The sequence below is a fragment of the Citrus sinensis genome, chromosome 5 (assembly GCF_022201045.2).
Source record: "Citrus sinensis cultivar Valencia sweet orange chromosome 5, DVS_A1.0, whole genome shotgun sequence".
NCBI classification, from domain to species: Eukaryota; Viridiplantae; Streptophyta; class Magnoliopsida; order Sapindales; family Rutaceae; genus Citrus; species Citrus sinensis.
In genome coordinates, this window is record NC_068560.1 from 23,299,959 (window position 1) to 23,325,449 (window position 25,491).

General features: G+C 31.7%; 2 protein-coding genes across 6 annotated transcripts; one reads left to right on the top strand and one right to left on the bottom strand.

The window, feature by feature from the left end:
- Positions 1-25: 25 nt before the first annotated feature.
- Positions 26-2,901, bottom strand: LOC102607810 (transcription initiation factor TFIID subunit 13-like). 3 transcript variants are annotated; one of them, XM_006471588.4, is made up of 6 exons: positions 2,566-2,896; positions 1,837-1,973; positions 1,685-1,722; positions 905-964; positions 750-824; positions 26-343 (listed from the first exon to the last, which is right to left on the bottom strand). In XM_006471588.4, the coding sequence occupies exons 2-6, from the start codon at positions 1,940-1,942 to the stop codon at positions 233-235; spliced, it is 390 nt and encodes a 129-aa protein (XP_006471651.2). In that variant the 5' UTR covers positions 1,943-1,973; positions 2,566-2,896; the 3' UTR covers positions 26-232. The 3 variants fall into 3 exon arrangements, with proteins under 3 accessions (XP_006471651.2, XP_006471652.2, XP_024952743.2); XM_006471589.4 differs by lacking the exon at positions 2,566-2,896 and adding an exon at positions 2,186-2,532; XM_025096975.2 differs by lacking the exon at positions 905-964 and having other exon boundaries at positions 2,566-2,901.
- A 15,152-nt stretch (positions 2,902-18,053) lies between these two features.
- LOC102606837 (peptide-N(4)-(N-acetyl-beta-glucosaminyl)asparagine amidase) lies at positions 18,054-25,485 on the top strand. 3 transcript variants are annotated; one of them, XM_025096292.2, is made up of 17 exons: positions 18,054-18,220; positions 18,294-18,347; positions 18,440-18,607; positions 18,841-18,939; positions 19,337-19,504; positions 20,304-20,386; positions 20,802-20,915; positions 21,409-21,463; positions 21,545-21,631; positions 22,288-22,343; positions 22,455-22,514; positions 22,632-22,719; positions 22,869-23,630; positions 23,736-23,796; positions 24,509-24,611; positions 24,868-25,002; positions 25,205-25,485. In XM_025096292.2, exons 1-17 carry the CDS (start codon positions 18,062-18,064, stop codon positions 25,287-25,289), a joined length of 2,337 nt encoding a protein of 778 aa, XP_024952060.2. In that variant the 5' UTR covers positions 18,054-18,061; the 3' UTR covers positions 25,290-25,485. The 3 variants fall into 3 exon arrangements, with proteins under 3 accessions (XP_024952060.2, XP_006471647.4, XP_052297337.1); XM_006471584.4 differs by having other exon boundaries at positions 19,337-19,423; XM_052441377.1 differs by having other exon boundaries at positions 18,845-18,939.
- The last annotated feature ends 6 nt before the right edge of the window (positions 25,486-25,491 follow it).

Below are 25,491 nucleotides of genomic sequence, written 5' to 3' on the forward strand. Positions count from 1 at the left end.
GAGAGACTCTATGCACACAATCCTCTTTGCAGCACGACCGTGGCGCTGCTTTAAAATATTTGTTAAATCTCAGCATACCATGCGAGCATCAAATCGACAAATAGTGCATTTACAAACTTTTACGAGTTCAACTCCACCATTAAAACATAACCCACCTTAAAATGAAAATAACCTGGGTTGCACCACTAATGCAAGCTTAAAAACATTTGTTCAGAAGTTTAGATCCTGGTAATCACTCTATAGACGCCAGCTTCTCTTCGTCTACCTCAAAAGCTTTTCTTGCTTGCTTCAGCTCCTCTTGCATGGACAATAATTCTGTACAGCGGTTAAGTTTCGGTGGGTCCTGCAGGTTTAACATGTAAAAATTTAGCCAATAACTCAAAAATGTAAAAATAAATCAGAGCAAGTAGAAATAATGCATATATGCTACATATTCACCAAGAAGAAGAAGAAAAATTAAAATGACAAACTACTATTGCATGCATGTCCCTTCCTGCATCCAACATAAGCTAGTAAACAACTTGAGACAATCTCTTACAGATAACACTTAATCATTAAGCCACAGAACTTCTCTTGAGGTTATAAGACTGACACAAGTGGTATTAGTAGTTGTATGAGCCAGTTAGTCGTCAAGCAATATCAACTTGATTCAAGGTTATTTATGCATTGAATAAATGTATTGTGTTCAAGACAAGCAGAACATGAAATGGAATGCAAGTGAACTGAATAAAGCTTCCAACTAAAGGTACCTTTCGAATTAGATAAAGAAAATCTTCAACAGATAACTTTCCTCTCTTTGAACCAAGATCTTGCGCTTTGTGTGCCTACAGAAAAGTGTGTATATATTGACATCATATCTACCAAATCCTACGCAAGGAAAGAAACCAATACAACAATTGCTTACCAAATCTGAGACATACTCCACAACTATGTCCTCCACAAGCGCTACAGTTTCTGGAAGTGGCTAATAATGCCACCCAAGAAATTCATGAATACATATGTTTAGAAAAAACAACTTTAAAATGGTAAAAATTTTCAAAAACATAAACATAAAGTTCCACTCCAACCATGTATAAACTTAACAATTGAAACTTTTTCTGTTACTGCAGCACGCAAGTACTATATAACGACAATAAAGTAAAGACCTGCAGTAAAAGATATTCTAAATGCAATGCTATAATCTCTCTGTCAAGTCATTTAAAAGTGCTCTGAATTTTAAAAGAAATGTAACCAGTCCACCAAAGAAGTACATATGCATGCATGCAGCAGTTTGAGCAGTCGAGAACGTATACCCTACAGGCCGCATCGAAGAGGTGAGTAAACGTTGTTAAACATCCTTACACTCTTATGGTTCCAAAAGTATAAACATAATTCTAAACAATTGACTCTGAAATATCTCAAATCATAATATATCTAATACTTCTTCCCGAATTCAAGCCAACTTCAATTAATGGAGAAAGAGTATACATATATCAAAAGCAACTCGGAAAAGATTTAATAAATAATGGATAAAAGAATAGAGATCTCAAAGAGTTCATGACTGTAATAAAATCATCAAATACCAAAGAAACAAAACAAGTTATCACATTGGAAAGAGTGAGCATAAAACAACCAAATTGTCATAGTAAATACTTTCAATCCATGACAGAACAAGATAAAGTTGGCAAATGTCTTTGTTACTTACATTAGGATCATCGCCAAAACCATACATCATGTGCTGGACTGCAGGACAAAACAAAAATGATATAAAATAAGTAAGACCATATGAAATTATTAATATTATTATAAATAGAAGAAAAAGAAAAGGAAAACCAAAACACGGAAGCAATTACTGACGATCTTTTTGAAAGACTCCTCGCTTGCGCTTAAATGAAGTTGTTTCACAGGGCTGCGAGGATCCCGCTTTTGATTTTGAGGATTGTCCCGCAGAAGGGTTGCTCATCTTATATGTACTAAGTTTCTTCCTTTGAAACCTATCCGAAAATCAACTTCGATTCAGCAATCAAATTCAAATAGAATATAACTCACTACACAGATAACTAAATTATGCCAATTTTATAACAGCAATAATTTCTTAAAAAAGAATGCTACAGAAAACTCAAAACCCTAACTTTAATCTGAAACATTGAATTTTGATGGCAGAGCACAAGCATAACATGGAAATTAAAAAGAAGAAAAACCTAACCTTTTCTCCTAACTCTATCGCGCCCCCATTACACAACGATTCCTAGTATAAACAAAAACCTAACCTTCTCTTTTATTTTGTTAATCTTAGAAGCTTTATTTTCGCCTAGCTTTTATTGATTAGTTAACCTTTTATTTCGTCAATCTTGAAGTTGAATTCAAGCCAACTTCAATTTATTTTCTCCTAACCTAATCAATCTGTTCTCTTTTATTCTTCTTCCCCTTCGAAAACAAGATTTATGCCACTTTTTCAATTGTTTCTCCCGGCATCTTCAAACAATTTATGCCACACACATGCTTAATGAATCAAACCACGCGCTGAAAATAAAATAAAATAAAGCTGATTCAAACCAAACACAAGGCAGTTCAGCAAATACATACCCAAGATGCTATTACAGTTGGAAGTTGAAGCTAACTTGAACAGGTCTCTGTTTGATTAATTTACAAATTTACCATCCAGGATTTTGTTTACCGCCACAACCAATTAGTCAACAGCAAATCCAGAAGAATTTTCCTCACGAATTTGACCTTCCGGAAGATAAAACGTGCGTTTGCAAACCAATGGCGACTCCCTGGATAAGAGAAGAACAGAGGCTGCAGCTACTTTCGTTTGATTTTTGGCCTGAGAGAGAAGTTAAAATTAATAGAAATAAAAATAAAAATAGATAATAAAACGAGAATTTTTTTTATATAGATAATAAAACGAGAATTTTGGATTTCGGATTTGGGGGACTTTAATGCATACAAGCTGTGAAATTTTTACGAAGCGTTCTGTTTTGTGATTGGACAACACACGTAGTTTCTTGGAAATTTGTGGGCCCCCTGGTTGACGTAGATTGTTAGTTTATTGGATAATTTACAAGAAACCCTTTAATTTTGTTCTATTATCAAAATCTTCCCCTAAGTTTTAAGAATAGTCAATATTTTTTGAGTAATGATACAGCCACAAACTCTTGTACAAACTTATTTTGTACAAACTGACTTGGCATTAATTCATTGGTTGAATGAAAATATAAATTAATAAAAATAAATTATGTGGGTCAAGTGATATTTAATTCAACCAATCTTATCATGCCAAGTCAGTTTGTACAAAATAAATTTGTACAAGAATTTGTGGCTGTATCATTACTCATATTTTTTTCCCCTGCGTTCTAAGAAAACTTCTGAAGAGTCCCTTGTTTCATCTTATATAGTTTATATGACTATATGTTTTCGATTTTTTCACTAGACATAATCACAAGTAAAATTTATAATTATATAGTAATCACAATAACTTTTTTTTTTTTAAAACTCTTCATAGATAAATCAATCTCTTATTGCCACCGTATGATTTTTCTTTAATTGTGTTTTTCATTTTTTAAATGTTGCATATGCAAATGTTAGTTGGTTTAACTATAAAATGTTTTACGTAAAAACATGTAATGATCTAATTTTTATTCATCTAAAACTTATATTAAATTGTGTGTGTCGATATATATATATATATATATAGTTTTTTTCTAGTGCGGGAGTCCTTTTTTTTTTTCCCATGCGAATATACTAGCATTTAAGTCGTGGAGTTTAATAGTTATATTTTAATACTATTAAACCATACAACTTAATAGCATGTTCGCAATTTAAAAAATTAAGGTGCCCGCACCTGAAAATGATAAATAGAGTATTGTTCAAATAAACAAATTCAAAACGATGTGAACATGACAGAAAACACTAATAGATGAGTAATATAACATTACATATTAATGAAAAAATTATAAAAACTACTACTTCACATCACAATCAATACTAACTGTCACACTAATTTTTATAGCATATTATTGATATGTCACATGAATGATAACATTCAGTTCTGAAAGGAACTAAAACCAAAGAGTATAGTTTTTATTCCATTAATCACACATTACATAAACATAAACAAAGCCTCGTCAACTTTACGTACTCGTTGTTCATGGAGTCGCAGTAAAATTGAAGTTGCTACAACTTGTCCTGCGAAACAGCAACGTAGAGCTAAAACCAAGCCTTGAACCAGCAAGATCAAACTGCACAAGATTATCCTGCAATTGATGCGACCCAATGATGATCGAAGCTTTAGGCCTTACCCCTCCATCAACAAATGCTGAACAAGTAACCCCACTTCGTGCCTGCACCATTGAATTTGCCCCAGTAATTGTCCTCTTAACGTTCTGATTCTACAGTACAAAATCTTTATTTGGAACTCTAGGGCCAGCTCTTGTGCTTTTCAGCTTTCTTGAATCATGACATAATGAAAATGGTGCCACAGGTTTCGCTAATTTTGGGATTCCAAGGAGCTGGCTGGTTAAGAACTTGGTGAAAGATTGGTATATTGGGTGTTCGAGGACTATGTATGGTTTTATTGTGATGATTTTTGTGCCTCCTGTGCCTGCATTGATGTTGACTTTTAACGAGGATGCGTTGGTGGGGACTTGCTTCTTGTTGATTCTGATCGATGGTAGGGTTACGTAGTAGTGTCCTTCTGGGCTAATTGTTAAGGGTGTGAAGCATAATTGGCTTGAAATGTCAATGCCTGGAAGCATCAAGTAAGGGCCATCGCCGAAGAAAATGGCACCATTTCAAATTTCCCCTCGAATTACACTATATAATATTTTTACATTCTCATAAGCCTATTGTATTGTTTAATTATATTTAAATCAAAATTCTTTGGAGTTTGAGTGCATAAATATTGCGTTAATTCATAAAATACATCAAAATCGTATTAAACAAGTGAAAGTTTGGGAAATGAAATATTAAATATTTGTTTTGGTTCCAAGTTCTAAGAGAATAATAATAATAAATAAATAAATAAAACTTTAGACAGTAACAGGAGATCAAAGATACATGGGTTGCACTTTGCACACGATAAATCTTGATGATGGTGACTGTTAGTTGAGATGTTAGTAGGAAGCTGCGGACGGCAATAGTAGTTAGGTTTCAATGGGGGTGGGACCCACAAATTATGCTTATTTTAATGGATTAGAATCCTCTCCGAGCACTCCTGATCTTTTACAGATCTTGTGTCATCTATCTTTTAGTGTTAATATATGATTAGAATTTAACTGTTTTTTCTTTTTAATTTATTAACCACCAATCACATTAATAGAATTTGTTCAGAACAAGATCAGATCAGGAGAGGATCATGATCATATTTTTATACGTGATATTAATCGCTAGATTATACGCCATCCAATTACAGACTATCGGTATGCTAAAATTTGAACCAGAGTCTCGACAAAATCTTATTTGAATTCCTGTATCATACCTATTTTAGTATTACACGTGTCAAACTGTGACGCACCAATCAAACTGAATTTACACCCTATCTTTTTTTTTTTAATTTAAAAAAAAATGTTGGGTCAATAAGTTACATCCTGAAGTCACTCATAATCTCTCAAATGTTTTATTTACTATCATAATCTTGTATTAATTACTTAAAATGTTTAACTAACTTATAATATAAATAGAAAAAAAATGCATAAGGTTAATATGAGCTATAAACTAATAACAAAAATGATTGAGATCCTAATAATTAAGTCTAGTAAATTTTATAATTAATAGAATTAATATTCCACCATTCAGTAGATAAATGTCATATCAATTCAAAATTAAGTTGAAACTCAATTGTTGTAATCTTTAGGATTACTCAATTAATAAACTTGCTGAGGGTTATAGTTGCAGAGTTGCACTGTAAATTAGTGATAGGTGTGGATAGGATCATAAACATGTAAACTTGTAGTTATTTGTACATGTAGTTATTAAGAGATAGATTTTAGAGAAATTATCAATTATCCACTTCAAAAAAATTATTTTTGAAATACTAGATAGGCAACTCAAAAGGGAGGGTGAATTGGGTTTTCAAAAATTTCTTAAATAACAACACCACAGTTCAATACCAAAAACTACCACAACCAATAATAATAATAATAATTTTAACAAGAAGTAAATTAAAGAGGTAAGGATAGAGAAAAGGAACACGAGATTTTAATGTAGTTCAGCAAAACATGTTTACGCTCACGTCTCTATGCTCACCACGCATGAAGATTCCACTATCCAAGCTTTTCAACCAACGGCTTCAAGATGCTTATTGTTGAGTGTTAGAAAATGCATATTTATAAAGGAGAAAACCATCATTTTACATTTCAAGTCTTACTAACACCTTTACTTTTATGAATTTAACCTTCTTTTGATTTAATTCTGTTTGCTTTATTTTAATTAAGTATTTTATGTATTTTAGGGGCATCATAATCATTTCACAATAAACGAGAGATCAGATGGAAAAACAGACATCACTTTTGAACTCAGGACGGTCAAAAACCTTAGGAGGAGTATAAAAGGAAAAATAGCATTGTTCACATGTACGGTACTATTTACGTGTACGATACTATATACGTTACTGTTCACGACACTGTTCACATAGACGGACGATAACGTGGCATTGACCGATGATGTGGCATTGACTGATGAGGTGTCACGATCCTGTTGGGCTAAAATTCTTATGTACTGTTGATGGTGACGTGGCAGCATATCAGTGGACGAAAAATCTCGCGTACGGTACATGCATCACACAGGATTATTTTCAACCAAACCGCGTTACTGTTCATCCTGGTCAAACCGCGTTACTATTCATCCAGGTCAAACCATGTTACTGTTCATCCGCGTGGTCAAACCGCGTACTGTTGACTGATGACGTGGCACAATCGTGAGCGTTCAAACTGTTTTTAATCCGATGACCATGATTTACTCCATGTATCTATAAAAAGGGGGCCTTTCCCCCCTAATTTGATAGCTCTGAATCCATTTTTGAGATCCATTTTCTTAATTCCTTCTCCATCTTGTATTTTCTTCGTATTTTAATAAATTCCCATTTTGCCCCTAGTTCAATTATGAGTGGCTAATTTTCTTTCAAGCTTGGGTTGAATGTGAAGTCTCAACATGTGTCATGGGCTTAATTTGGTAAATTTATTTTCTCTTCCCCTCTAGTTTTTGTGGATGTTTTGACTTCTCGTCGACAAATAATAATATTCTTGTCTAGTACCGCCTTGGTTTCACCGGCCCTCTAGTACAAGGTTATTATTATTTGGCACGATAAACCCTTAGCACCATATTGATTAGAGCGTGGTTCATGAGGTGTGGATTCCCCCCTCATGATTTAATTGGCATTAATACGGATTATTTAGTCCATGATGCATGTTGATACGGATCCAGATACCCAAGTACATCATTTCAATAGATTTCGCTTCAATTTATTCTCGCCATTGCAATTCCAATTTTAGAATTTATTATCGCCATCTCAATTCCAATTTTAGGATAATTTAAATCACTTCCACCACAATTTCAACCACCCACTTACAAAATTAATTATACATATAATTAAAATCCACATCCTCGTGGGATCGACACTCGTCACCATTAGTATATTCTACAATAGATTCGTGCGCTTGCGAGTACATTAAAATTTGCACAATACTTACAATTGACTTCCAAGGTGTCAACGAGCCTTTATATTCAAAGGTTATCCCAAACCTCTAAACCAAGTGTTTCACACATTTACAATCACTCAATTTTGATATTAAAATGAAGTTACACATATTTTTCACTTACACAATGTATGTGTTTATAAATGAAAGCCCAAAGTGTGTTTCAATGAAAGAATAAACAAATTTAAGCTCAAGACAATTTGAATATGTAAGAGTGAGCTCAATGCCAATTGTTGAATCCCTTACATTTGAATATGATTGATCCTTTTTATAGTAGGAGCTGAAAACTAGCCGTTACTTACTTTTTGGTCATGATCGGCTTACTATTTATCCTAACCAACTTGTCGCTTAATTTTACCGTTGTGGCCGCAATTTGAATTTTTGAATAACTGGTTTGCCGTTTATTGGTAACCAGTATACTGCTTGGTTCCAGAGAGCTCATTTGATGTAACCGGTTTGTCAGTTGCTAAAGTGATTAACTATTTTCTAAAATTATATTTTTACTTCAAAACTTTCTATAACTATATTATAGCCCAAAACTTCATAAAACTTTACAAAAGGGTCTATCTTCAGAATTTTGAAATAATACTTTTGATTCCCAAAACTTTATAAAACTATGGCCCAAAACTTTATAAAATATTTCAAATAGTTTCATTTCTAAAATTTCAAAACAATACTTGTTGATTTTAAAGTTCTCAAATTTTTTTTAATTTAGAGCATAAACTTGAAAACAACTAATTTCATAAAATCCTTTTCCCTTTATATATAAAACTTTTATATTATCAAAATAATAATTTATTAAAAATGTATGAAAAATAGTTTGAGTTTTTAAATGCTTAATCATGCACACATTTAATCATACTAGCTTTACAAGAAATGTAACAAGAGAAATCATCTAAGCTAGTACCTTTAATGCTTGGTCTTGATTTGATGAGCTTTGTGCCTTTGTCCATTTAAGTGCTTTGAACTTGATCTCACATGAATGATTTTTGTCCTTCAAGAGCTAGTGAGATTAGAAATGCATATATACCATTTTACCCTTAACACATTGTTTGTTATCATCAAAATCAAAGTTTGTACAACCGTTTACGCCAACAATAATGTTGTAAAAAATATAATAAAATTTTAAATTTATTTAATTTTACACTTACTATTTACAATATGTGTAAATCATCTATTAAAAATAGAGTCATCATATAATGCCGCGATTAAACATTAATTATGTAAATGAAACATAAAACTTGAAAATTTAATATAAAATTTGTAAACCAATATCAACTGTAAAATAAAATATAATTTTTAGAAATTAAAGATAAGACTTTTGAATATAAGGTAAAACTAGTAAATTGATGTATTATTAGTAAAATAAAACAAAAACTTACAATTATAACATAAAATTCATAATTCAACATTCAGTGCAAAATAAAACATAAATTTTAGAAATTAAACATAAGCCTTGTAAATAAAAGATAAAATAAATTAATTAATATAAAACTGATAAATTGATGTATTAGTTATAAATAATAAAAAAATTACAACTATAACTTAAAACTAGTAAATTAACATTAACTATAAAATAAAACATAAATTTTAAAAATGAAACGAAAGACTTGTAAATGAAAAATAAAACAAGTAAATTACTATAAATTTGATAAATTGATGTATTTTTGGTAAATAAAAGAAAAACTTACAAATATATCATAAAACTAGTAAATCAACATTAAGTGCAAAATAAAACATAAATTTTAAAAATGGAACATAAGACTTGTAAATGGAAAGTAAAACAAGTAAGTTAATATAAAACTAATAAATTGATGAATTACTAATAAACAAAACAAAAACTTGCAAATATAACATAAAATTAGTAAATCAACATTAAGTACAAAATAAAACACGAATTTAGAAATTGAACATAAGACTTGTAAATAGAAGGTAAAACAAGTAAATTAATATAAAATTAGTAAATTTAAAGTAATATAAAACTAGTAAATTTATCTATAATTGGTAAACAAAACAAAAACTTACAAATATAACAGAAAACTAGTAAATCAACACTAACTGTAAAATAAAACATAAATTTTGAAAGTGCAATATAAGACTTGTAAAAAGAAGATGAAATAAGTAAATTACTATAAGACTGGTAAACTAATGTATTACTGGTATATAAGACGAAGGCTTACAAGTATAACATAAAATTAGTAAACAATATTAAGTGCAAAATAAAACATAAATTTGTAGATTATGACTAAAACTTATGAATAAAAAGTAAATTAAGTAAATTAATATAAGAGTTGCTGCAAAAAAAAATTACAATTGTAAAATAAAACTCATTATAATATTTATTACCTTATAAATTTGTTATTTTTAATTTAAATGGGATAATGCTAGTTTTGCATTGATGTAATATGTGTGATGTTTTATTAAGGATGAAATTTATTCTAAAATTTCAATTTTTTTTAAAAAATATTATTTTAATATCTTTAAAGTTGTTGTAAGACGAGGTTATTTTACATTTTTCTACACTTCCTCAACAATAGCATCGAATGATCTCGAAGTACAGGTAAGGGGCTTAAAGCTATATGAAGTATGCATAAGATTCAAAATTAAATCTAACTTTAATGATATATCATATATGTGTCCAGTAATATAAGTTTTTTTTTTCTTTTTGGGTTTTGATTTGATTCACGTCAAGATAAATAATTGCACTTAATTAACTTGTGTAATAAATAAATATTATTATAGAAAATGTAAAAGAAAGTATATAAATGTCCTAGAATAAATATAGAATTTACGGTTAAACTAATTCAATAAAATTTATTCCACTTTTTTTCAAAATAAATTCTTGGTTTAATTAATGAGCAATTTTTATTTTTAATTAAAAATATTTTTATAAATGAATAAAATATTCTTTTATTAAAATTCGGTAGAAACCATGTTAAGGTGGCATTTATTTTTTTGTCTGAAATCTGAATAGACCTGAATTAGTCTGAATTCTGAATAGATCTGAATATCTAAATCTGAATAATATGTTTGTTTTTTCGTCTGAATCTCAGAAAATAAGTACTAAGTTGTTTTTTTTTAATTTAAAAATCTGAAAATATGTACTTTTACATTTGTATCCTTATTAAATTTGAATGTCAAATAAATAATATATTAAATACCACAATATTTTAACATTTATAAGTAAAACTATATTCAAGTGAATACATAATTATTTTAGAATTTTAATATATAAAATACCATAAATTTTAAATTTTATCGTATATAATATAAGAAAGAAAAAACAAGAATATTTTTATGTGGGGTAAATGTCTATGAGTGAGTTTTGGAATAAACATGAAAAATAAATTATAAAGTAGAGATATTTTTGTTGGGGAAAAATTAGGATTTTAAATTTTTTATAAAATCTTTTGAAGATCGCTCTCATATAATATATAAAAATTTGTAATTTAGAAATCGTACATTGAAAATCCGAGTTGGCTTTTCCGCTGAAATGATTTAGGCTCCTAGATCACGATCCGCCACCACCACTCCTGTTAGATCACGATCCGTCACCACCACGCTTGTTAGATCACGAACTGTCACCAATGATCTTCCAGGTTATGACTCAGGTTTGATCTGCACTTGACGTGTGGGCGCCTTTATCACTACCAAAGCAACTAGTACGAGAAAATTTTTCTCTCAACAATAGAGAGAAAAATCTTTTTCTCTGATCTGTATAAAGTGGCTGCTCCATTTTCTTTAGAGAAAAAAAGCCTTTTATATCTCCCTTTAGTGAAAACCTTAGACTCCAAATAATTACCCAAAATAAAACTCACATTACTTTTCATTTAATAGGGGACCCACCATGTAAAATAACATAAAGCCCTTTACACATAAGCTAATTAAATAGAGCCTCCCACTAAATGATATATTTAGGCTTTTGACCCAAATAGCTAGTTATCTTGCTTATTAGTCCAGTAGTGGTGCAGTCAATTAAATGAGCTAACCCGGGGATCATTTGGGAACATACAATAGTGGTTATAACAATTAGGTCTGTAATTAAACTAGCCTAATTATTTAATTCCAAATCTACTCCACTAAAAGATTGGAATTGACCTCCATAATTGTATGCTCGAATAATAATTCGTCCCAAGCCACATTGATTTCTTTACTGCACAATCATTTGTACCACATCGTTAATTAAATTGATATCTCAACTGTCCAATTAATTTAATAACATCTTATTCCTTGATCCTTACTGGTTTTCTCTAATGATCATTTTCAACATACTAAATATGTTGACACACTCTGGCCAGAAAATTCTATGATCAAGTACCGAAAACATATCAAGAGATGTGTTGTACAAATTCTATATTATTAATCCATAACTCCAATACTCATAAATGCTCCCACCAAGATACCGGGTAATCTAGACTACAAGTATGTGTCATGCCCATTGGTAACTCAAATGGAATAACAATTACAATCATGAAATCATAATTAACTCAAGATTAAGATTATAGTAAAATCAATGCCTATGAGATTTAATAAGTCTGACAGTTATTATAAAGTTAATTAAATCTCATATGTGATCATGTTCAATGTAGTCGTACTACATCAATAAATTCATACATGATTAAGACAAATCATTCAATGAATTTATTACAGTCTATACCTAAATAAAGTGCCCAACTTTATTTATCAACTGGAACAAAATTTATTTAATCATAAGATAACTTGTATTTATGTCTTCTGTGAATCCACATGGTGATCACATAAATACATATAATATGATTAAATAGACTTTAATAAAAATATTAATGCAATTAAGATATTTGAATAAAATACCTCATTAATTTTATTAATCAGAAAAAATGTTTATTACAATTAAATAAACACATGCTTTTAAAGAGCATATTTTCCCAACAATTTTTGACATTAATAAGTAATTGACTTAATTCAGATTTCTCCATTAAGTAAAAAGCCAAAAAAATTGGCTTATTTTATTAAGTCAAAATTATCTAAAAAGTCTCATTAAGTTATAAAAACAAACACCTCTAATTAACTTAATTAATTAAGTTAAGTCACTTTAAGTCATTAAGTTAAAAAACAAACGCCACTTAAGTTTTGAAATAATTAATAATCTTTATGAACTTGCTAGTTTTATTTATTTTTTACTAGTTTTATATATAATTTATAATATTTATATCTATCACAGTATTGATGTTATTTATTATGACATTATAAAATTTTTCTCAAAAATAATGTGGGCACACAAAATAAACACGAACTATATTGTGCCTTTCCAAACCCTTGAGCAAAGAATAAAAATATTTACAAACTTCCAAGCAAAGCAAAGTACGTAACTAAAAAGAACCAATACTTTTTCAGTTTTTCCAAGCTTCCTAACTAAATTTACACCCTCTGTTTTTTATTTAAAGCAAGACGTTGGGTCGGATAAGTTACATCATCAAATCACTTATGATTTCCCAAGTGTTTTACTTGCTTTCTTATTCTTGCATAACTACATTTAATTTGTTTTTAAGTTGCATATTTTGTAACTTAACTATTTAAAAATACTTAACAACTTATAATGTAAAATAAAAAATTGGTTCGGCTATGTCGGAACCGCTCTACAGTAGAGCACTGATTCATCGTCACACGATTAAAGTTATAACATATTTTTTATTATTTATCACTTTTATGTGAGTGACTATAATTCCTCCTCTATCTTAAAGAAACTCCAAAATAACTATGGCCTAAAAAATTAGTACACAAAGTAAGATCAATGTAAGTGTAAATTAATGTAAAATAATTATTGGAATCGTAAAGTTGAGTCTCAACTATTACTTGTCATTTATATATTTTATAGTATATAATTAATAAAATTAATATTCTACCATTCACTAAAGGAATGAAACATCGGTTAGAATTTAGGTTGAGACTCAACTGATATAATCTTCCATATTACTTAATTAATAAACTTGTAACCCATAAACTTATAGTTATTTGTAGGCGTGGTTATTAAGAGATAAATTTTAGAATCAGTTGTCCACTTAAATATTACACTGTTGTAAAATATATAGTATAAATTTAAATTTTTTAAATTTTAGGTATAAAATTATTTGGTAAAAAATACAATTACCCTTGCAAAAAAAGCGGGACAAAACAAAAAATAAACATGAATAATATTGTATTTGTATTGTGCCTTTCCAAACCTTGAGTAAAGAATAATAATTTTTACAAACTCCCAACCGAAGGCAAGTACAAAACTGAATAGAATCAATAATCTTTCGAGGCTACTTAAAACTTAGGGTGCACTTGATGACGTATTTTGTTGGGTGTTTTTATTTTGCAAAAATAAAAAACACAAAAACATATCCAGTAAGGCCATTCTCTAACCATCACTAAAAAAAATTGAAAGAACAAAATATTTTTATTCTGTCACTTTTTTTAACAAAAGTTTTTTTTTTTAAGTCTGTTATACACAGATATTACTGACATTACAATTAATATTTATAATCATACTATATAACTGGGACCACCACCATATATTGACACACTGAAGTATATGCCCAGATATTTTAAACCCTCTCTAATATTCGAGTGGTGATTGCTCCACTCATATTTCGTAAGGGAGAGACTGTTTCCACTCAATTAATTGATAATTGAGGAAAAACTGAAACTAACCTCCATAATGCTCTTATAGAGGCTTGAACCCTTACACTCAATATTGTAAGTGTAAGCCTTTTATCTCTGCAACTATTGCTAAGATCTAGGTACTTTTTTTTTAATTTTATAATTTTATTTATTGTTAATTAAAATTCTGTATGATTTTCTATTATATCAATTTTTATTTGTTATATATTTAAATTTATGATCTCAATAGAATTACCAAATATGATATTGGCCCAATTATTTATATAAAGGATAAGGGGGTGACCCCAAGAAAAGTAGTCTTGTGACTAGGAACGTGAAAACGATGCTTGAAGTAAGTCGAGCTTACTTTCGTGGAGGACAAATAGGAGGATAATAAATAGACAGGGTGAAAAAAGCTTATGGTTTTGTTTATTGTTCATTAAAATTCTGTATGATATTCTATTATATCAATTTTTATTTGTTATATATTTGAGTTTATAATCTCAATAGAATTATCAAATATCATATATACATATTTTTTTTATTTTTTTTTATAGGTGATAGTCACCGTGCTGAAAGGGATAGATGTAGATATTTGGGCATGTTCTAAATGTATACATTTTGTAATCTTTTGTTCTTTATCTATTGGGTTGTAAAATATAATTAGCACACATGAACTACTTAAATGTCTTATAATAAATATAACTATAGTACAAATTATTATTTTATTATATGCTAATTAATTTTATATTTTATATTTGCTTTTTATTTTATTTTAATTTTTAAACTTAATCTAAAATTTTTTATATTTTTAAACAAACAATCAAATATTTTTATTATTTTTTATATTTTTAAACAAACAACCACTGTTTGAAGAAATGCTTGCTTGTGAGTTTGTTTGCACTTTGTGCTTAGCTTTCTTCTACTTTTCACTCAAAAGTCAGTCGTGGGAATAAATTAATCGTTTGAAATAAATCTGATTCGGATGATGGTGAAAAGAGATCTAATAGCAATCAGGGTGAGACCAAGTCAGAGGAGGGGTACAGAGAAAACATTGATGGTCGGGGAGAGGAGAAGGAAGATCAAAATGGAAACAATGAGGTGGAGAAAAGCTCTGATGATAACCGACTCCAACAGTTGACAGTCTATACATCAGTTATCTATTATGTAATTTCAACCATTAGATTCAATAGTTTTACATAGGGGTATCAAAAATCTCTACGGTGACGGATATTTTCAGGGATTTTTCTCATTCGGGGAGGGTATGGGGATAATTTCATACCCAATTTCTTATTCGGGGAGGGGACGGAGAAATTTTTTTACTCAATTTTTTATTCGGGGAGGGGACGGGGATGAAGTGGAATCCCCATCCCCTACCCATTTCCCCATTTTAATTTTTAATTTTATTTTAATTTTTTAAAATTACTAGTAAATAAATAATAAAATTTAAATTATAAAATTATAAATATTGGTAAAAATAAAAAATATCAAAATATTTATATTATTAAATTTTTAGGCCTAATTAACTAATTAAAGTCCTAAATTTTTATTTAGGACATTAAAAAGATCGAGTAGATTCTATTAGCCAAATATTTTTTTTTTAATTTTAATATTCTTTAAATATTTTAAACTTAAATCTATTTTTTATTTATTTTTAGATGTTATAATTGCCCACAGCGAATCACAATTTTAATATCTAATCTAATGTAATATTTGCTTTTGATTTGCTTCGATTTAACTATTGTGTTGTAAAGGGAATAGTCCACATTTATAAAGTGCCCACGCCACCATTGAAAAAGTTAATTTTGAATCTAAATTCGATTTTATTTGTAACAATTTTGTATTAAACTATTAATTTGTTCATGATAGTTTGTAAAAGAAGTTTGTATTCCTTACATGTTGCGTTACTTACTAATTTAATGTATTTGACTTTTGTAATAGATATTAATGTAAGATATATTTTGAACTTTACTTTTATTTGAATTTTTTATTTTTATATGATTAACTCAAAATTGAAAAAAAATATATTAGTTATTCGGGGATCGGGGACCCTCGGAGATCCCCTGTTATTATTCGGGGAGGGAATGAGGATTCTCTCAAGTAATTCTGACGGGGACGGGAAGGGGACGGGGACATACGCAAAATATCGGGGGTGGATACAGGAAGATCGGTCCCCTCCCCTCCCCTCTCCATTGCCATCCCTAGTTTTACATCCAATGACATTTTACAATAAAAAAAAGGATGGTATGGTATCATTGTTGTAACATAAGTGGGTGGATCCTTTATTTTTATATATTATTTTAAAAATAAACTACTAAATAAACTTTCATTTTAAAATGGAAAATGCTACTTTCCCCGGGTCAAACCCCGGGTCAAATCCCGAATTATTTCAAAACGGCGTCGTTTTGGTTTTTTTTTTTTTTTTTTTACTTGCATGAAACGTAGTCGTTTGAGCTAGTAAAAACAAAACAAACTAAGGCAGAAAAAATTCAAGTGCTTCTTTGCCCCTTTCGTTATGACAAAATCCCAAAATCATAGAGTTGCAAATAATCACATCCAATGAAGATGACTCTTTGAAAACCCGTATTGCATACTCAAGACAACGGCATTTAGTGTACACCTCAACTAAAGCTCCTCTGCATACAACATTTATCTTGTAACAATTTCTAATCATGAAACAATGAATTTGTTTGCCTTGCTCAAGAGAAGAAATGTTTGCACATGCTGCCAAAAAGAGTTTCAAATGTAAATTTACAAGGTCTTGTCTCCCATTGCATCTCTGAGAAAGATGTCATAGCTTTTTCACTCTGAATACGACGAGCATAGCCAGTCAACACAGCATTCCAAGAAACCTTGTCCCGCCGTTGAGTGAACGCTGTATTTTTTGCAGACCAAATCAGCTCAAATTCCAGACCAAATCAGCACAATTTCCAGACCAAATCAAGCACAAATTGCAGACCAACTCAAGCACAAATTCCAGACAAATTCAAGCACAAATTGCAGACCAAATCAGTACAAATTCTAGACCAATTCAAGCACAAATTGCAGACGAAAACGAAGACGAGAAAACAAAGAGGGGAAGACGAAAACGAAGAGGAGGGGAACAAGGAAGAAGGGCTGCTTGACTCTAGATAGAATGCGACTGGAGATTTTGTTTTCCCAGCTCTAAAAGGATTTTCCTCAACAAAGGGCAACAAGAAAGTCATGAAAGAGAGAAGATGAGACTATTAGCTAGCGGACGAAGGATTTAGCTCTAGAACCGGCTAGGAACCCGAAAAAGAAAGGAGAATGTGAAAAGCGGATTCCCCTTCTCGTTATCCAATCCGCGGTTGAACAGTTCGAATCTCGACTAAGAATCTATGCTTTTGCAATCGATTGATGATACAGAGAGCTTGTTTTTATTTTTTTGTTTTAAAGCTCCGAGAGGTCTCTCTCTCCTCTCCGATTTTGTTTGTTGCTATGCTTTGCTTTTTTATGAGACACAGAGCAAGAGAGAGAGAGAGAGACGAAAACGAAGAGAGGAACGTTTGCTTTTGCTAGGGTGAAACGGTAGCGTTTCATGAAGAAGAGAAAACGACATCGTTTTGTTTTAATTTTCGGGGTTTGACCCGGGATTTGACCTGGGATAAATAGCAGAACTGTTTTAAAAAAAAATGCATCAAAAACATCATTTTCGAAGGTCGAAACCCACCCTCAGGTTCTCGGTTCGAGCTTCAGTAGCGCAATAAAAAAATAAATAAATACATGAAAAGAATCGGAAAACAGAAATGTGTTATGCGTGTCATAGATTTTTTCTCTCAATCTCAATACTAAAACGCTGGCAAAAGACTTCGAACAGAGAGAACAAAATGGCAGCTCGGAAATTCTCAGTCCGCCACCGCGACTCCACCTTCGACGTTGACTACGACACCGCCGACGGCCTCGAGGTCTCTCCACCTATCCCTCTCTCTCTAAATTCTCTCATTTTTGCTCTCTAAAACTTCTCATTTCTCGTTCCAGGTTTTTAGATTCCAGCTCTTCTCTCTCACTTCGATTCCTCCTGAAGAACAAAAGGTGTTAATTTGCTCTCTCTAAGCCGCTCTCTCTTTAATTGTTCGTGAATTTAAGCGTATGTTTTGATTATTGGTTGGTGTGACTTTGATCAGATCATCGGTGATGATGATGATCAACGGCTCGTATCGGACGATTCTGATCTCGTTACGATATCTGATAAGCTCAAAATAGTTTCAATTAACGAGGAAATTTCTAGTGACAGTGGTAAAGAGAAGGAAGAATTGCTGAAATCCGATGAGGAATTGGCGCGGATGTTTCAGGTTTCGTGCTTTTTAAAAGTTAAAAAAAAATTTGAAAAAACGCTTCATTTTTTTGTTTGTTTGAAAAATCTTGTTTTGAAAATGCTTACTTGTTTAGAAAAGTACATTTGAATTTCTTTTCAGGAGAAGTATCTGAAATAGCTTTGAGATGTTTCCTATAGAAGCATTCTCTGAAACAGCCTAATTTGATAGGTTTCGAGTTGTTTGGTTCAATTTTTTTTATTTTTTTGTAGGCAGAGGAGGAAGCGCTTTTGTTTCAACAGCATGCTGTGGGTGAAAATAGTGGGCAGTTTGAGGAGACTGTGCACCCGTACATTAGTAAAGTTCTCATGGTAATTTTTATTTATTTATTTATTTATTTATTTTTGCTCTCTTTGATTTAGAGTATGTGGTGGTTTCTTTCTAAACTCTCCTTTTATTCTTTAATTGCTGCTGACATGTTCGATGAGAAACACATATCAAATTTGAAATTTTGAAACTCCCTACTTGACAGCATCAGTGAAATTTGAAGAATATCATTTGAATTGCTGCCAGTTTTCTTTTCCTTAACATTAATTTTCCACATAAATAAATAAATAAAAATAACCGTTTGAATTGTTTAGAGGAAAATGAATTTGCTTTCTTCTTCATTTAATTTCATAATTCTCTTTCCTCCATTGGTAATACAAAATAACTATTATGCCTATAGAAAGCAATTTGTTCTATTGATAATTGATGGATTTTTTGTAGTATGAGGACCCAATACGCCAAGAGGCTGCCAAGAAGACTGTTCCAGTAGAAAGACTTGAGGAGAAATCTTTGGTTTCTTTGGCCAGGGTAGAACCTTTCAGTTTCCTACATACAACAACCTTCCTTATAAATTCAAGATTAGTTCTGAAGCATGATGTCAATTTATGGGTGTGGCTATGCTATTTCTTAATGCAGTGCTTAATATCATTACGTACTCAGAGCACATTTGTTTGCTCTATTTTATATACACTTAATGAGCAGGAATCATTTAGCAGAAGGAAATGAACATATCATGTTGGCTCATTTTAGTTAAATTTATGTTCTGAATTTTGAAGCTTAGAAGTTCTATTTAGTAAATGGTGGAATTGGTTCAGCAAGATTACTGTGTTGCAATTGTGGATTTAAAATTTTGATTCGTGCATGCTTATTGACATACGTACCTAAGCCGAATTATTTCCATCATACTCTTATACAAGGAATCATAGATGCATCTTTGGCTGTTATTTTGATGAGTTAATTTTCAATCCTGATGATTATTAACCAACAGAAGGGCTTCCTGTAGTTTTTTTTTTTTATTTCTGAGGATAGTATAGAAGGTAATTGTTTCATCAGCAAGCTGATTTAGTCAGAGAAATTGTCTTATACCAAGGTTGTTTTATTTCTGACTATCTTTTGGGAGGTTGATTTAAATTTTTTTGACTTCTTTGTGATTGTTATAACTATCTGGCAAGGCTGATATATATTCCTACACTTCATTGCAAGGTTACCATTCAACTGGAATTTCTTATGTACTTACTACTTGAAAATGTGTTCAGTCTTTCAATTTTTGAAAATGAGTTCCCTGACTACTTTATTGAGGATAATAAAAGTACTTATCGTGAAGCGTGAACTAATTGCGGATATGGGTCATTTTATCTTTAGGATAAAATATCAGTGTCTAATAATTTTCACATATATTGTGATTTAGGAGGGGAACTTTAAGCCATCAAAAACTGAACAAGATCATGCTTTCCTGCTACAGCTGCTTTTCTGGTTCAAACAAACGTTCAGGTGCTTTTAATCACTGGAATATTCTTGTTGTCGGACTTCCTTGCATAACTAAGTGGAAAAATGTTGATTTTAACAGCTTTTAAAGCTTCCTACATCTACAATACTTTTTTTCTTGGTTGCTCAGTTTCATGATTTTTTACAATGCTTCTTAACAGTTTTCTGTTTCCACCTCAAAGATTAGTAATTGAAACTAGTCCTAAGTTGTAATTTTAGGGTTTTGTATGGCCCTGTTGGCATGGTCTGCGCAGCTGGCATTTAAGCTGTTGTTTATGTGAGTTTTTTTTTTTTTCTTGTTCCTATTCAGGAGTGGCAGAGTCTGTATTGTAAATCCTCAGTGTAGCAGAACTCTTTTCTTTTGCCATATTGCTGACAGGATGAATCTTATTTGTGTATTATTCATACTCCAATATTGTAGGTGGGTCAATGCACCTCCTTGTGATGGTTGCAGCAACGAAACTGTAGGTCAAGGTATGGGTACCCCACTTCCTTCAGAGATCCAATATGGAGCAGCTCGAGTCGAGCTTTTTCAGTCAGTCTAAAGAATGCCTTTTCTCCTAATTTATTGTCTTTTTCTATCTGTTTGTACCTATAGGAATTCATATTATATAATATTCCGTAAGTGTCCAATATCTAGCTGAAATTATGACTTATGTTGGGGGAAGATTTTGTGTTACAATTCCCTTCGGTAGGCAATCTCACCATTTCAGATAGCAACATCCCTTTTCCATATTCTAATTTCCTTTAATCTGTTTAAAAATCCCAATAGGCTAAGTAGTTTTTTATCATCACAGAAGGTTCTTTTGAAATGCATCTAGATACAGATTGTGAAAAGTGTAAATACGTTAAGTAGTTTTTCAGTTTCTTTCTTTAATTTTCTCTTATTTGTACAACATTTTGCTTTCGTAGTCTGCCCGAACCAAAGTTTGTCACCAATCCTCACTTTTAGCTTTTATGTTTTATTCATGGCGCCCCGACATGTTTGTTTTCACATTATTTATACTTCACCCCTGTTTTATCTCCAGCTGCAAGGTTTGCTCAAAAATCACTCGTTTTCCACGCTATAATGATCCTTTAAAGGTACTCCAATTTTCTTGACCTGATTGGAAAGTCTATGTTTCATATGGTACATAACCTTCTTATGTTATTTTATGTATGTAGCTTGTAGAAACAAAAAGGGGGCGTTGCGGAGAGTGGGCTAATTGTTTTACGCTTTATTGCCGAGCATTTGGCTATGAATCTCGCCTGGTTAGTCAATTTTTGGTTGATTATTCAATTCAGAATAAATGTTTTTCAACTTTGGTGCTCTGCAATTCAAGCTCTCTTCAGGAGGAACAATGGTCATAGTGTTAGCAGACAACTAGGTTTTTGGAACAGCTGAAAATATTCTAATAATAGTTCAGCCTTCTCAATGTTGCTTTGAATGAAAAATCAGAGATTGCAGAGACCAAATAGTTAGTACCTGCTTCATGGATGCTTGACACATAAAATATGTTAATGGTTTTGTATGTGATGCCCCTGATGAACCCGCTTTTGGTTATTTGAAATACAACTTGAATATTTTCGGTCCACTTATGCCACATTATTATATATGGTCCTGTGTCCTCAGACATAGACATTAGATGAAATTTGCTCTCTTGCAGTTCACAGCACCTTACATGCAGATAGCACAGGGGTTTCCACGAGAAAAGCTATGGTCTAATATGTAATCTTCTCTGTTTGAGGAATTTTGAATTCAATTATGAAGTTCTAGCTCTTAAGTGCAAGCATATTGCTGTGTGTCTGCACGTCTTTGCCATTATGTTAATAATTGTATGAGGCATTTCATTCTCTCACTACACTGAACAGCCTGAGGGTTGAGAGAAGATTATGTCACTAATGACTGATTCGTGTTTCATTTTCAGATCCTGGATTTTACAGATCATGTGTGGACAGAGTGCTTCTCACAATCTTTGGGAAGGTACGGTTCATTTGCAAAGTTGCTGTTTTCTATTTCCTTGAGGAGCATTCAACAGTCATCTGGATTAGCTGAAAGATGAGTTAAATGTTTTGTGACATCTATTATTTACAGATGGATGCACCTTGATCCTTGTGAGGGAATATATGACAGACCATTGTTATATGAGAAGGGGTATTTTGAATGTCATGGTTTAGTTATTTTTTTATAAGTAAACTCTTTTATCCTGCATTTTTCCTTGAACATCCTGGTATATATCCCGACTTTTAAAACTTCATACTCCCTTTGTAGGTGGAATAAGAAGTTGAATTATGTAATTGCTATATCAAAAGATGGAGTTTTTGATGTCACAAAACGTTACACTAGGAAATGGCATGAGGTACATATAGAGGCAGTTATGGTATTTGCTTGTATACATATTTTCAGTAGCATCTCTTTCTTCGTCACTTTACAAAAATATTTTATGTATTGAGGGAAGTGATTTTTTTCTTTTTTTTGTAATTATTAACTCTATTTTTTTCAAAATAGGTTCTGTCTCGACGAAATATTGCCACAGAACAAACAGTATCTGCTGTTCTTGCTAAGATGACAAGAGAATGTCGTAGAAGCTTTGCATCTGAGACACTTTCTACACTTGAAGACTGTGATAAATGTGAAAGGGAAGCGATGGAAAGAGATTTATATTCTACAGATGATGCTCCAGTCTCTTTACCTGGAAGACAAAGTGGAGACAAGGAATGGCGTATTTCAAGATCAGAAATCGGCTCTGATGACAATTGTTCTTTGAGTTGCTCTTCTTGCCCGGTTCGTGTTTGCATAGATGAGCATGTGACAACAATCTACAATGCATTTTCTTCTGTCCTTTCTCATTTTGTTGAGAATAATGTTCCTAAATCTGGAGCTATTGAACTACTCAAGATATTGAAAGGAATTCTGGGTGATTTAAAGAAGTCACCCTACAAAACAAGAAGAGTTTCCTTAAATTCAGTTCCAAATAATGGGCAAAAGATTGTGCATCAGTTGCTGCCGTCCATCGGGCATTTACTTCGTGTCCTTTCTCTGAAGAGTGAGTTGAATACTGATGGACGAGTTGACATAGTTTTGGCTGGTGATCCTGTTAAAACCTCTTTATCACTGCCTGTTGTGTTTAAGGCCTTGGATGATATGATCCATGATCTTAACAATTGCGACAACTTTGGTAAAGGTTCTTTTTGCCTGCCACTTCTGAAGTTAAACCGAATACATTCTGGTTCAGTTCTAGCCAGCGGTGAGGAGTTTCCTTTTGGAATAGTAAGTGTGACTTGTTTATATATTATCGGTTGCAATTTTGAGTGATTTTGAGTTATGTGCCTTGTAAGTTATCTTTCATAAATCTGCTCTCAACTAAATTTTCAGGTCACGTCTGCATTTGACGGAATTCGCCCTTCTAAATGGGAAGAACCTAATGGCGCGAGAGGTACAGTTAATCAAATAAGCATTATTCCCTTTGTTCTGTTATAGTGTATGCCATATCAAGCCGAATGCAGTGAAATGGCGCAAGCAGCGGCTGAAGCTTTTTGTTTGACCTTCTAAGTTTTGGATTTTGCTTTAAAGAAAGTAACATTCAAAACTATTGTTTTTACTACAAAACTATTGGATAATTTTCTGCTTGCCTTTTCCAAGATAACACTCTGAAAATTACTAGTAAAAGAACCTGAAAAGTGTAATATAATCCCCATTATTACATGAAGGTTGGGAACTCAAGAATATTGCTATTGGATTTGCAAAGGCACATGTTATGCTTTTTAAATCTTTTTTTTTTCTTTTTTGGCTTTTGGTAAGATTTCTCCTTTGCTCCTTGTAGTAAAATGAAATTTTATATCCTATGTGAATGAACCCCACAGAGACGGCTACTTAGTCCATGATTCTAGATGAGAGGACTTCTATCTTTAATAATTTAGCATATTATTCTCGTCGTCTTTTTCTAACTCGGCACTCTCACCTCCTATCTCGTTTTTCTTTTAGTGTGAAAAGGAATATGGAAAATAATGACATTTTAGTGACTGCAGAAACACAAGCACCTAAATAAACCATGTTACCTAAAATTTTCTTTGTTGGTTGCTTAATCTTTTGAGCCAGATTGTGATAAAGTCTTATTAAATCTTTTCATATGACTTGAACCATTTTAGGTTGTTGGATAATTTATAAAGTAGCAGACAACAAGATGCATGAGCTTGTGGCATATGAGCTGATGTCAGCCAATGATGCTCCAGAGCGGGATCCGATGGATTGGTAAGATTTAAGAGTGTGTGGCCATTGATTTATTTAACTTCCATATTTCCAGATATGACCATGCTTTCCTTTTTTTCTTTTTTTTTGGTGGTCTTTCATTGTTAAGTAACATGGTTAAACAACTGGTCTACTTCTTGTTATAATGGCCTCCAATTTTTGCCCTTGATCAAATATTGAATGATATTGAGTTTACATGTTCAACTGAAAACTATTACTTATGTTCATTCTGTTGCACGTAAAATGTTTTCCTTTTCAGGGTCCTCGATGGAAGCAATGACGGGGGATCCAGCTGGCATGTTCTGGATAAACAAACTTCTCAGATGTTTGAAAATCGTTTCCAGCGTAAAACATTTAAGATTAAATCAACAGGTTTTCTATCAAATGCTTTCAGGTAACATATTATCTTCAGGATCGTTTCTGCTACCCTTTCTTAATTCATCATTAAAGTAACATATTATCTTCAGGATCGTTTCTGCTACCCTTTCTTAATTCATCATTAAAGTAATCATAAAACTCTCCTCTTTGGGTTCATTTCTGCCACCCTTGTCTTAGCTCATCATGAATGTAATCATAAAACTCTCTTCTGATGGCAGGTTTAGGTTTCTCAAGGTGCGAGATGTTAATTCAACTTCACGGATGCAAATAGGTAGCATTGACCTGTATGCAAGCAAGATGTAAGATGTAAAATCATCAGCCAAAGTGAAATTCAGGTGCCTAATGGAGACGTGGACTATTAATTGTAGTCTTTTGTCCAATCTCCATTTGTAATTTCAGAACCTGTTTTGTGGAATTGCGTTGATTGTACTCAATTAGCCATCTTCTCTCATGAATCTATTTAATGTACAAGTTATAAATAGTCCCAGCATTTCAATTAGCTATT